Consider the following 12,615-nt stretch of genomic DNA (forward strand, 5'->3'; position numbering starts at 1 on the left):
TGGTGCGGCATCATGATAAAACAAGCCAGGGAAAAACTGTACAGTACATCACTCTGGGTTGGAGCCAGAAATGGAATGAAAAATGCCTCCCTGCCTCAGGTGGAACACACAAAGCCAGAACAGTGGCAGATCTAGAACATCCAGTGAGGCCACAAACATTCCCGAAAGTAGTCCTCAGGCAGGAAGGAAGGAAATTGTTTATTTAACGATGCACTCAACACATTTTATTGACAGTTATATGGCGTCATGGTTAAGGACCACACAGATATTGAGGGAGGAAAGCCACTTCATAGGTTACTTCATAGGCTACTCTTTTCGATTAGCAGTAAGGAATCTTTTATATGCACCATCCTATTGACAGGGTAGCACATGCCACGGCCTTTGATGTAACAGTTGTGGGCCCACTGACAGGGTAGTCCTCAGATTCTCCAATGTAAAAAATGAAAACAAAAATTAATAAACTAATTGTCGCAAAATGTAGATCCGCCACTGCAGAACCTACCAACCATATGCTTAAGTTAATGGCTTAACCACTACATCACTGAGGATGGTCAAAGATTAACGCTGCATTCATTTGGGTGCTCGTGCATATCGTGAATTCACAAGTTGCCAGTTGTGAACACGACTTCACCAAGTCGGGAGTGATCAGGTGATTTACACAGTGCTCTGTCACTCCAATCTCACACACAACTCATAATTGCACAAATGATTTACATGACTGACACAGAAAATCCTACCCTAGTTCACAAGTTGTGTTCATGAGTTATCAGGGCTCAGACTGAACATCCTACCCTAGTTCACAAGTTGTGTTCATGAGTTATCAGGGCTCAGACTGAACATCCTACCCTAGTTCACAAGTTGTGTTCATGAGTTATCAGGGCTCAGACTGAAAATCCTACCCTAGTTCACAAGTTGTGTTCATGAGTTATCAGGGCTCAGACTGAAAATCCTACCCTAGTTCACAAGTTGTGTTCATGAGTTATCAGGGCTCAGACTGAAAATCCTACCCTAGTTCACAAGTTGTGTTCATGAGTTATCAGGGCTCAGACTGAAAATCCTACCCTAGTTCACAAGTTGTGTTCATGAGTTATCAGGGCTCAGACTGAACATCATTTTGTTTTAGCCATTTTTCCTTAAAAATTATTCAAGTGATTAAATTGAAGAACATTTTATTAGCCAATTTTATACCAAATGTTATAGCCACTTTGCACAAAAATTAGTGGATAGCTAATCTGGCAATGGACATTCGCTATTTTGCCAAATAAATGCACTTCACACTTGTGAATTGGGAAATACATGATATTCACGACTTCTAATGAAAAGTTAAAAGTTTGTTTTACAATACCACTAGGACACTGATTAATTAATCATCGGCTATTGGATGTCAAACATTTGGTAATTCTGAAACATGGTCATCGGAGGAAATCCACTAGTTTTCCTAATGCAGCGACAGATCTTTTATAGCCACTTTCCCACAGACAGGAAAGCACATACCATGGCCTTTGACCAGTTGTGGTGCACTGTTTGGAATGAGGACTTCCAATGAATGCAGCTTAATTCTTACCGTGGCTGTTGGTTGTGGCTGCTGTAGCTGTAGTTTCTGCGCCTGGATCTGTAACGTCTGCGTCTTCTGTGCTGTCGTCACGGCAACCTGTGGCTGGCCATACAACTGGGACTGTGGGATGGTTAACTGCACGAGAGTGTCTGCGGGTTTTGTTGTGGACGTTGTGTGCTGCAGTGGGGCACACGTCGCTGTGATACCCAGCTGTTGGAGCAGCAGCTGCTGTTGTAATTGTTGCAGGTCCTGTGGGTTTATCTGGAGACCACTCGGGAACGCAGCCGACACGGGAATCTGGTCAAATATAAAAACACTGTATTAAAGGTGTACATAGGGTGAAGGGGGATAGAATATCCCAGATTTTGTGTGTATACATGTAATTCTTGGATGGTCTCTTGGTTGTATTAATCTATACAAATAATAGCTGTTGTATTTACTCAGAGAAACACCCCCCCCCCCCCCAAAATCCCAGTTATTAAATTACTACTGTTGGACAATAAAGATTTTTTCATCTGGTAGTAAATATATTCTTTATGGGAACAAAATAAAGCTCATTTTGCCTTCAGTTTCAATCAGTGCAATACTTATTAGTAATATGTAGTATAATCAATATGTATTAGTACACACAATATGTGACAATTTATAATACAGTGTATTAGAAGTTTATTAGGAACTATTTCGTGTTTTGTAACGATATTTATTATTACATGTATTATAATAATCATAACAAACATTCCAAATATTCTTTGTCACCCTCAATGGATCATTTCCGTAAGCAATATTATTGTCAGATATTAAATTAACTATGTAAGTTCAAATTCTCACAGTAATGCAGGGAACATTTTGTTTTCAAAATTTTGATTAGCGACATATATGCTATCTATATGAACATTTATTAGCAATTACTCATTTTGTGTAGCAATTTTTTTTAAACGTATAGTATGATAAATTAAATATGAATAGATGATTTTTAAATAACTTTTATATCATCTATTTATTGCAATTAGGGGATAATATCACTGTGTTTCGTTGTCAACTATAAGGATTTATCACAAAATTTGGATTTAGGGACGAGACCAAACTGATTCTGTACAATGATTCCAGACAGTATACTCACCACAGCTTGCTGACCAAACTGATTCTGTACAATGATTCCAGATGCCGACATCGTTAAGGGCAACTGCTGCGGAAGGAACTGTTGTAGTTGCTGTGCCAAAGAAATATGCTGTCCATCACCAACCTGGTAAAAGAAATTATTGAGTCTTAAGCCAATCTAGTAGCTCTGCTATTTATTTGTATAATAAATGTCATATGATTAAACTGCATTTTAAAAAAGCTGCTGTCACAATAATGTGAGACATATTATGATCCAATTTTCATCGGGGTAGGGGCTGAAACAGTCACATGAGATGTTTCCTGCAACAACTTCCACTCGTCACAATATGCTCACCTATGATCATTTTGTTAAGCCCTGTATTAATTCATATATTAAGATGTAAATATATGCAAACCTGGTTCAGCCAAAAGGCCAACACTGGCTTCGTGCTGGATGTTGGGGAATCACCGTCACTCATCCAGCAGTTATAATAATTCCAATCTCAGAGAATACAACACAACTCTAAAGAAAACCTTTCTGATTTCAGGTCAATAGTCACCGTCACTCATCCAGCAGTTATAATAACTCCGATCTCAGAGAAAACAACACAAACTTTAAAGAAAACCTTTCTGATTTCAGGTCAACAGTCACCGTCACTCATCCAGCAGTTATAATAACTCCGATCTCAGAGAAAATAACACAAACTTTAAAGAAAACCTTTCTGATTTCAGGTCAACAGTCACCGTCACTCATCCAGCAGTTATAATAATTCCAATCTCAGAGAAAACAACACAACTCTAAAGAAAACCTTTCTGATTTCAGGTCAATAGTCACCGTCACTCATCCAACAGTTATAATAACTCCGATCTCAGAGAATACAACACAACTCTAGAGAAAACCTTTCTGATATCAGGTCAATAGTCACTGTCACTCATCCAGCAGTTATAATAACTCTAATCTCAGAGAAAACACAACTCTAAAGAAAACCTTTCTGATTTCAGGTCAACAGTCATCGTCGCTCATCCAGCAGTTATAATAACTCCGATCTCAGAGAAAACAACACAAACTTTAAAGAAAACCTTTCTGATTTCAGGTCAACAGTCACCGTCACTCATCCAGCAGTTATAATAACTCCGATCTCAGAGAAAACAACACAAACTTTAAAGAAAACCTTTCTGATTTCAGGTCAACAGTCACCATCACTCATCCAGCAGTTATAATAACTCCGATCTCAGAGAAAACAACACAACTCTAGAGAAAACCTTTCTCATATCAGGTCAAAGTCATTGTCACTTGTCAAACAGTTATAATAACTCCAATCTCAGAGAAAACAACACAACTGTAGAGAAAACCTTTCTGATATCAGGTCAAAGTCATTGTCACTTGTCAAACAGTTATAATAACTCCGATCTCAGAGAAAACAACACAACTCTAGAGAAAACCTTTCTGATTTCAGGTCAAAGTCATTGTCACTTGTCAAACAGTTATAATAACTCCGATCTCAGAGAAAACAACACAACTCTAGAGAAAACCTTTCTGATTTCAGGTCAAAGTCATTGTCACTTGTCAAACCGTTATAACAATTTCAATCCTTTTCCTTTCCCCCACAGTGGGGATTTTTCTTTCAGATCTTAAAATTCATTAAACCATGGCATTAGACAGGAAAACAATCCTTGAATATGCATGTATATATGTAAGTATTTCAGGACAAATTACACAACATTAAACAACACCGTTTTCCTATTTCAGTGCACAGTGCATGTACATGTTAGATTTATTAATTTGTTAAAACATGACAAGTCATAAGAACTGCTGAATATGAAATTTATATAACCACCTGACGTGTATAACAATTCCAATATGGGGGCAAACTATACATGTACAACATTAAAGCAAAACCTTTCTCTTCTCGCCACAGAGAAGATCTCACTATTTTCAGATTCTGTTAATACATTAAACAAAGCATTATAGAACACAAGACTTGTTGAATATGCATAACCAATCCTATGGACATTAAAAACGTACTTGTTCATCACCATACAGTATACATTTCAGATGATTCATTTGTAAAAAATCATTTCTGACACAGGGATTGTTAAAAATTCTGCATAGCCAATCTTGGAGCAAACTACAGTGATGTCCATAACAGCGAAAGCAATAATGTCAGAGGTTTTTTTTCTTTTCCACACCAGTGTATATATTTGAGATGTTTAATAAAGTGTTACAAAGCCCAAGAACTGTTGAACACGTATAGCCAATCTTAGCAGTTATATAACAATTCAGACTCCACAAATCACAGAACATTATAAACAAAACACCTTCCTTTTCCACACCAGTGTATATATTTGAGATGTTTAATAGTGTTACAAAGCCCAAGAACTGTTGAACAGGTATAGCCAATCTTAGCAGTTATATAACAATTCAGACTCCACAAATCACAGAACATTATAAACAAAACACCTTCCTTTTCCACCACACATTGTGAAAACATTTACACTTGATTTGCTAAAACTATTTTCTTGCCTGAGAATTGTTGAATATGCATAATCCATTTTTACTAGCTAGCAGCATTTACGCACTTAGGAATAAATAGCCTGCGTTATTATTCATTGCTAGGGGAAGCTCATTTGTATTCATAATCTATGCATAATGCATGAGCACTGGTATAGAAAATATGGTAATTGCTGAAACTTCCATTTCGCGTGAGCATGTGATGAACTTAATATGGAAATCTTATTAAAGCTGGGAAACTTGGACAAAGGTTGATCATAAAACACAATTGTTTCTAGCAAGCTCACGGACTCATTCAAAAGTTTGTTTTGTTTAATGACACTACTAGAGCACGTTGATTTATTGATCACCAGCTATTGGTTGTCAAACATTTGTTAATTCTGAGTCTTAGTGAAAAACCTGTTACATTTTTCCATTAGCAGAAAGAGATCTTTTATAATGTTCTTTCTCTACAGACAGGATTGCACATACCTTTGACATACCAGTCGTGGGCCACTGGTTGGAACGGAAAAAAACAATCAGAGAATGGGTCCACCAATGGATTAATTAATTAAATTTGCATAATCAGTTATCTCAAAATTAGTTTAACTTCTGGGGTCGGTTGTTCAAACATTAGTGTCCAGATACACTGTTACGATTTCACAACATCCCAAAATGTTTGGTCACATTTCTCCTATCGACAGAATGGACCCATCTCCTGCAATTGCCAGCAGCAATCGGCAATGCTGTGGAGATTGCCACAGTTTTTCGTTCTCTACGGCATTTCTTTTTGCCGGGGGACTATATTGGATTTTTTTTTTCAAGATGTGTTTTTTCCTTATTGTTAAAAATAAAATATACTTTGTGAACTGAAAACAGATTAAAAGTAAATATTGAAACAGTAACTGCACTGTTATTACTAAGTATCTGAATCTCAGCGTCATCAGGCATGATCGTAAATACATATAAATTACCAGCATTAAGTATCAACTAGGTCATTAAACCCTGTTGACTGTTCATAGCATGCATTGCAAGGGGGGGGGGGAAGAGAGAGAGAGAGAGAGAGAGAGAGAGAGAGAGAGAGAGAGAGAGAGAGAGAGAGGGAGGGGGGGAGGGAGGGAGGGAGAGAGATAGAGAGGGAGGGAGATAGAGAGAGCATGTGTTACCATTCTGATAGTTTAATCAAAATTTCTGCATCATTTATATTGGCAAAATATGCTACCCTTTTCTTGTGCCGAGTGGCCTAATCCAAAAAACAAACTTTACTGATTTATTTGGGTTTGAAAGGGGGGGGGGGGGGGGGGGGGGCAGAGTGCATTTGGTCTTGGTGACAGATTTCCTAACAGAAATTATGCCGTTATTACAGAAAATTATTTTAAGATTGAACTGGCACGTCACTGCAGATTAACTACACTGTATATGATAAATTGTCATTCCCTTGCAACCCCATTGTTCTTGAACATGCACGTGTCATTCGTAACGAATACCGCCACTAGTATAAATAAATCTTACAGCATATTGGCAAATAACACAAATAAACTAATCATTCAAATTACTTACAAGTAACAATCTAGAGTTGCAAACATGTTGACAGACAAAAATGCAGTGGACACTATGCAGTGGACACTATGCTGTGGACACTATGCAGTGGACACTATGCAGTGGACACTATGCCGTGGACACTATGCAGTGGACACTATGCTGTGGACATTTTCTTAATTGCATGTGTTGCTGACCAGTGGTACCTGATTTTACCTTGTTACTGCTATATTTTAACATGTTTCCAGCTTTAGATCAACTGTAAAATATGTCAATTTTTTGGTCCGTAAAATTATGAAAAAAGTTGATTTTTAAAAATAACTCATGCAATGTTTATTCAATGTTTATTAGTTATCTGTAAAATTTCAACTTTGGAAAAAAAATTGTGATCTTTTGTGGACAAATTACTTTTTTTTTCTCCATTTTAGTGTAGTCTTTAGTTATTACTTTACAAAATACAACCATACTTGTCGCAGTGGCAGTATTTAATTTGGTGATATAAGTTTTAAAACATGCTGTATGGGATCGCGGTTCATGGTTTTGTCTTGACATGTTGACATATGGTGTACGGTTTTCTTATAATGAATGCAGTGTTCGGTTTTGTCAAAAAGCAAAAATAGACTATATCCCGAAACCAATTTAACACACGACAAATACATTTACCTGCCACACACACACAGACACACAGACACAGACATACACACATAGACATTTTAAATAGAAGCCATCTATAATCTGATAATATATCTGACCGTTTTACTATCAACGAAAATCAAAGCAAAGTGACATCATTCGAATGTCAATATCATCCAAATTAAAAACTTACACCACCAGTCTGCACATATCAATATTACAGTAGTTAGATACTGAGTAATTGTTATGACATGAGTAATATTTTACACTGGTGTGTAATAAACTTGCAAATACAGTATTCAGTTGATCCAAAACAATATATCAATGAACCACTGATGTTAAACCATATTTTTACTGTCTATTTATTGATATATAAATCTATTTGGACTCATGTAATGGGTCATATAAGAATGAAAATGCAATTCCATAAATTATGTTCCTCCATTACTTTTTCAATGTGTCACTCTGTTACCATGAATTTATTTTTATTAAAAATATAAATAAAGAGTGATGCATTTGAGATATTTTATATGATTGTTTTATACACACGTTAGCTTGATTTCTGTTATATTGGATGCCTATCAGATATAACAAAAAAAGGCACGTCCTTTTATGTGATGTGTGTTTGATGCCCCTCTGTTAGTATTGCTGAACATTAAAAACTCATTATGACATTTAAAGTATTACTGAATATTAAAAACTCATTATGACATTTATAACAGAGTTGCATTATGAATAAATATTTTATAAGGAACCTATCACCTACAAAGTTGTTATGACAAAAACTTAGTTCAGTATGAACAATTTTCTGTATTACAGTAGTTAAATTGTCCCTCTGTTACTGCTTGATCTTGCATATATGTGTAACAGTAGCTAGAATGTCCCTCCGTTACTGCTTGATCTTGCATATATTTGTAATAGTAGTTAAAATGTCCCTCCGTTACTACTTGATCTTGCTCATATGTGTAACAGTAGTTAAAATGTCCCTCCGTTACTGCTTGATCTTGTCCATATGTGTAAAGCTATAGTCACACCTTGCCGGATAGCGTTAACGGACGTCCGACGGAGCGAAAGAAAATTATCCGGTGGTGAAAGTCGTCTCCGTTGCTGCTCGAGGCCCTTCGAATGGAAGAACACTCGATATTTAGCAGATAAAACGCACAATCACCGCACTATCACCGGCCACTGTAATGGACATTACCGTACGAGTAACGGTCAAGATCCAATCAAAACGAAAGCAGAACGCATGAGAAACTGACAAAACGTTCTTCGAACGTATTTGTACAGGTCACGTGATGGACAAAACGGGTATAAATAGTCTGGTGAATTGAACACAGGGCATAGAGGTCTAATTAACGAGCTACTCTCGATTCACTAATGTCAAAACCTATATTAGTTCTGGAACTTTCTTTTTGGCCGACCGTTCAAAATTGCGCCCAATTTCCTCAACCCAAATTGCGCACCTTTTCTCTTTGGCATAATACTTTGCACCATTCCAAATTCAATATCACCATCACCCTCCCCCCTACCGTCCACGGTTGGGCTGCTGGTGCTCCCTTCTCTCCCCCTCCCCCTCCCCCACCTTTCCTGTCCTGGACGGAGGAGCCGGCCGAGGCCGGCTCTTGTGCTTAGGACAGGCGTGTGCTACAACAGCTTGCTCTGAATGTGCACGTAAAGCCCTATGACCTGACCTGAACACAGGGCGCACATATCAGGCTCCAGTTGGCTCATAAAACATCTCAGGGGGCATCCTCATGAAGTTGACATATATGCGTTCTGGTCTTCTTTCCGCAGCTCCATCATGAGTTGGTCATAAAGACCAAACTGTCGCCGCCTCTCGGGGCCCAGCCATGCCCTAGACCACCATCTCCGCTGCCCCCTTCTCCTCCTTCTGTTCTCTACATGGACATAGATGTTGAGATTGGCATCTAGCAGGTCAATCTGTGCCTGGATCAGGGCCACTTGATACTGCAGGCGGAGTCTCACACGACACTCCATCATGAAGGTCCTCACGGTCCCAGAAGGTCTTGAGGGGGTGAGACACGGAAGCCACATTATATACCCCGGAGGATGTACGTTGCTGTCCATTTTGGACCCGGTGAAGACCCGTTACATGTACGGTACTTATACTGTACTTTTCCTGAAGTCGTCAGTTTTGTCCTGTGGACCCCGTTACACATCCGTTATTCATCAGTTCCCATGCGTTCCTTATCAGGTAATCATCCACTGAACATGCAGTACACCTCTGGTTCATCCGATGCATGTCATGTTGTAGTCCGGCAACGAGTCACGTCCACCGGACATCAACGAATGCGAACTGACAAGTACAGGATGAGGAACACATGAGTTACGAACAAAACACATGCCCTGCGCACAACAACCGTACAACTGGCGGACAACTTTGCCCGGTGGAGTCCATTCCAAGTTTTGCGCATGCACAAAACTTTCTGCCGGATTGAACGGACCTCGCCAGACATTGCCTGACAAGGAACGCATTCGCCGAACGACAAATGGACAGGAAATGCATGTGAATGGAGAAGAACGGATTGAAAATTTTCCTCTCCATCGGACGTCTGTTAACGCTATCTGGCAAGGTGTGACAGTAGCCTAACAGTAGTTAAAATGTCCGTCCGTTACTGCTTGATCTTGCCCATATGTGTAACAGTAGTTAGAATGTCCCTCCGTTACTGCTTGATCTTGCCCATGTGTGTAACAGTAGTTAGAATGTCCCTCCGTTACTGCTTGATCTTGCCCATGTGTGTAACAGTAGTTAGAATGTCCCTCCGTTACTGCTTGATCTTGCCCATGTGTGTAACAGTAGTTAGAATGTCCCTCCGTTACTACTTGATCTTGCATATATGTGTAACAGTAGTTAGAATGTCCCTCCATTACTACTTGATCTTGCCCATGTGTGTAACAGTAGTTAGAATGTCCCTCCGTTACTACTTGATCTTGCATATGTGTAACAGTAGTTAGAATGTCCCTCCGTTACTACTTGATCTTGCATATGTGTAACAGTAGTTAGAATGTCCCTCCGTTACTACTTGATCTTGCCCATGTGTGTAACAGTAGTTAGAATGTCCCTCCGTTACTACTTGATCTTGCATATATGTGTAACAGTAGTTAGAATGTCCCTCCGTTACTACTTGATCTTGCCCATGTGTGTAACAGTAGTTAGAATGTCCCTCCATTACTACTTGATCTTGCCCATGTGTGTAACAGTAGTTAGAATGTCCCTCCGTTACTACTTGATCTTGCATATGTGTAACAGTAGTTAGAATGTCCATCCGTTACTGCTTGATCTTGCCCATGTGTGTAACAGTAGTTAGAATGTCCCTCCGTTACTGCTTGATCTTGCCCATGTGTGTAACAGTAGTTAGAATGTCCCTCCGTTACTACTTGATCTTGCCCATGTGTGTAACAGTAGTTAGAATGTCCCTCCGTTACTACTTGATCTTGCATATATGTGTAACAGTAGTTAGAATGTCCCTCCGTTACTGCTTGATCTTGCACATATGTGTAACAGTAGTTAGAATGTCCCTCCGTTACTGCTTGATCTTGCATATATGTGTAACAGTAGTTAGAATGTCCCTCCATTACTGCTTGATCTTGCCCATGTGTGTAACAGTAGTTAGAATGTCCCTCCGTTACTGCTTGATCTTGCATATATGTGTAACAGTAGTTAGAATGTCCCTCCGTTACTGCTTGATCTTGCCCATGTGTGTAACAGTAGTTAGAATGTCCCTCCGTTACTACTTGATCTTGCCCATGTGTGTAACAGTAGTTAGAATGTCCCTCCGTTACTACTTGATCTTGCATATATGTGTAACAGTAGTTAGAATGTCCCTCCGTTACTGCTTGATCTTGCACATATGTGTAACAGTAGTTAGAATGTCCCTCCGTTACTGCTTGATCTTGCATATATGTGTAACAGTAGTTAGAATGTCCCTCCGTTACTGCTTGATCTTGCCCATGTGTGTAACAGTAGTTAGAATGTCCCTCCGTTACTGCTTGATCTTGCATATATGTGTAACAGTAGTTAGAATGTCCCTCCGTTACTGCTTGATCTTGCCCATGTGTGTAACAGTAGTTAGAATGTCCCTCCGTTACTGCTTGATCTTGCCCATGTGTGTAACAGTAGTTAGAATGTCCCTCCGTTACTGCTTGATCTTGCCCATGTGTGTAACAGTAGTTAGAATGTCCCTCCGTTACTACTTGATCTTGTCCATGTGTGTAACAGTAGTTAGAATGTCCCTCCGTTACTGCTTGATCTTGCATATATGTGTAACAGTAGTTAGAATGTCCCTCCGTTACTGCTTGATCTTGCCCATGTGTGTAACAGTAGTTAGAATGTCCCTCCGTTACTGCTTGATCTTGCATATATGTGTAACAGTAGTTAGAATGTCCCTCCATTACTGCTTTATCTTGCATATATGTGTAACAGTAGTTAGAATGTCCCTCCGTTACTACTTGATCTTGCCCATGTGTGTAACAGTAGTTAGAATGTCCCTCCGTTACTGCTTGATCTTGCCCATGTGTGTAACAGTAGTTAGAATGTCCCTCCGTTACTACTTGATCTTGCCCATGTGTGTAACAGTAGTTAGAATGTCCCTCCGTTACTGCTTGATCTTGCCCATGTGTGTAACAGTAGTTAGAATGTCCCTCCGTTACTGCTTGATCTTGCCCATGTGTGTAACAGTAGTTAGAATGTCCCTCCGTTACTACTTGATCTTGCATATATGTGTAACAGTAGTTAGAATGTCCCTCCGTTACTGCTTGATCTTGCCCATGTGTGTAACAGTAGTTAGAATGTCCCTCCGTTACTGCTTGATCTTGCCCATGTGTGTAACAGTAGTTAGAATGTCCCTCCGTTACTGCTTGATCTTGCATATATGTGTAACAGTAGTTAGAATGTCCCTCCGTTACTACTTGATCTTGCCCATGTGTGTAACAGTAGTTAGAATGTCCCTCCGTTACTGCTTGATCTTGCCCATGTGTGTAACAGTAGTTAGAATGTCCCTCCGTTACTGCTTGATCTTGCATATATGTGTAACAGTAGTTAGAATGTCCCTCCGTTACTGCTTGATCTTGCATATATGTGTAACAGTAGTTAGAATGTCCCTCCATTACTGCTTTATCTTGCATATATGTGTAACAGTAGTTAGAATGTCCCTCCGTTACTGCTTGATCTTGCCCATGTGTGTAACAGTAGTTAGAATGTCCCTCCGTTACTACTTGATCTTGCCCATGTGTGTAACAGTAGTTAGAATGTCCCTCCGTTACTGCTTGATCTTGCCCA

At 39.3% G+C, this 12,615-nt stretch overlaps 1 protein-coding gene across 3 annotated transcripts in view; it reads right to left on the bottom strand.

The window, feature by feature from the left end:
* LOC121386779 (POU domain, class 2, transcription factor 1-like) overlaps positions 1-12,615 on the bottom strand; it is a 69,231-nt gene that overhangs the window by 20,153 nt on the left and 36,463 nt on the right. For 2 of the 3 annotated variants that reach the window (XM_041517793.1, XM_041517792.1), the window contains exons 3-4: positions 2,676-2,798; positions 1,565-1,852 (exon numbers count right to left, since the gene is read on the bottom strand). In XM_041517793.1, coding sequence (XP_041373727.1) covers positions 1,565-1,852; positions 2,676-2,798 — 411 coding nt within the window. Of the gene's footprint in view, positions 1-1,564; positions 1,853-2,675; positions 2,799-3,069; positions 3,183-12,615 lie in introns of those variants that run through there. The other variant, XM_041517794.1, reaches the window with a different exon arrangement.

Source organism: Gigantopelta aegis, chromosome 12 (genome assembly GCF_016097555.1).
Source record: "Gigantopelta aegis isolate Gae_Host chromosome 12, Gae_host_genome, whole genome shotgun sequence".
Taxonomy (NCBI): Eukaryota; Metazoa; Mollusca; class Gastropoda; order Neomphalida; family Peltospiridae; genus Gigantopelta; species Gigantopelta aegis.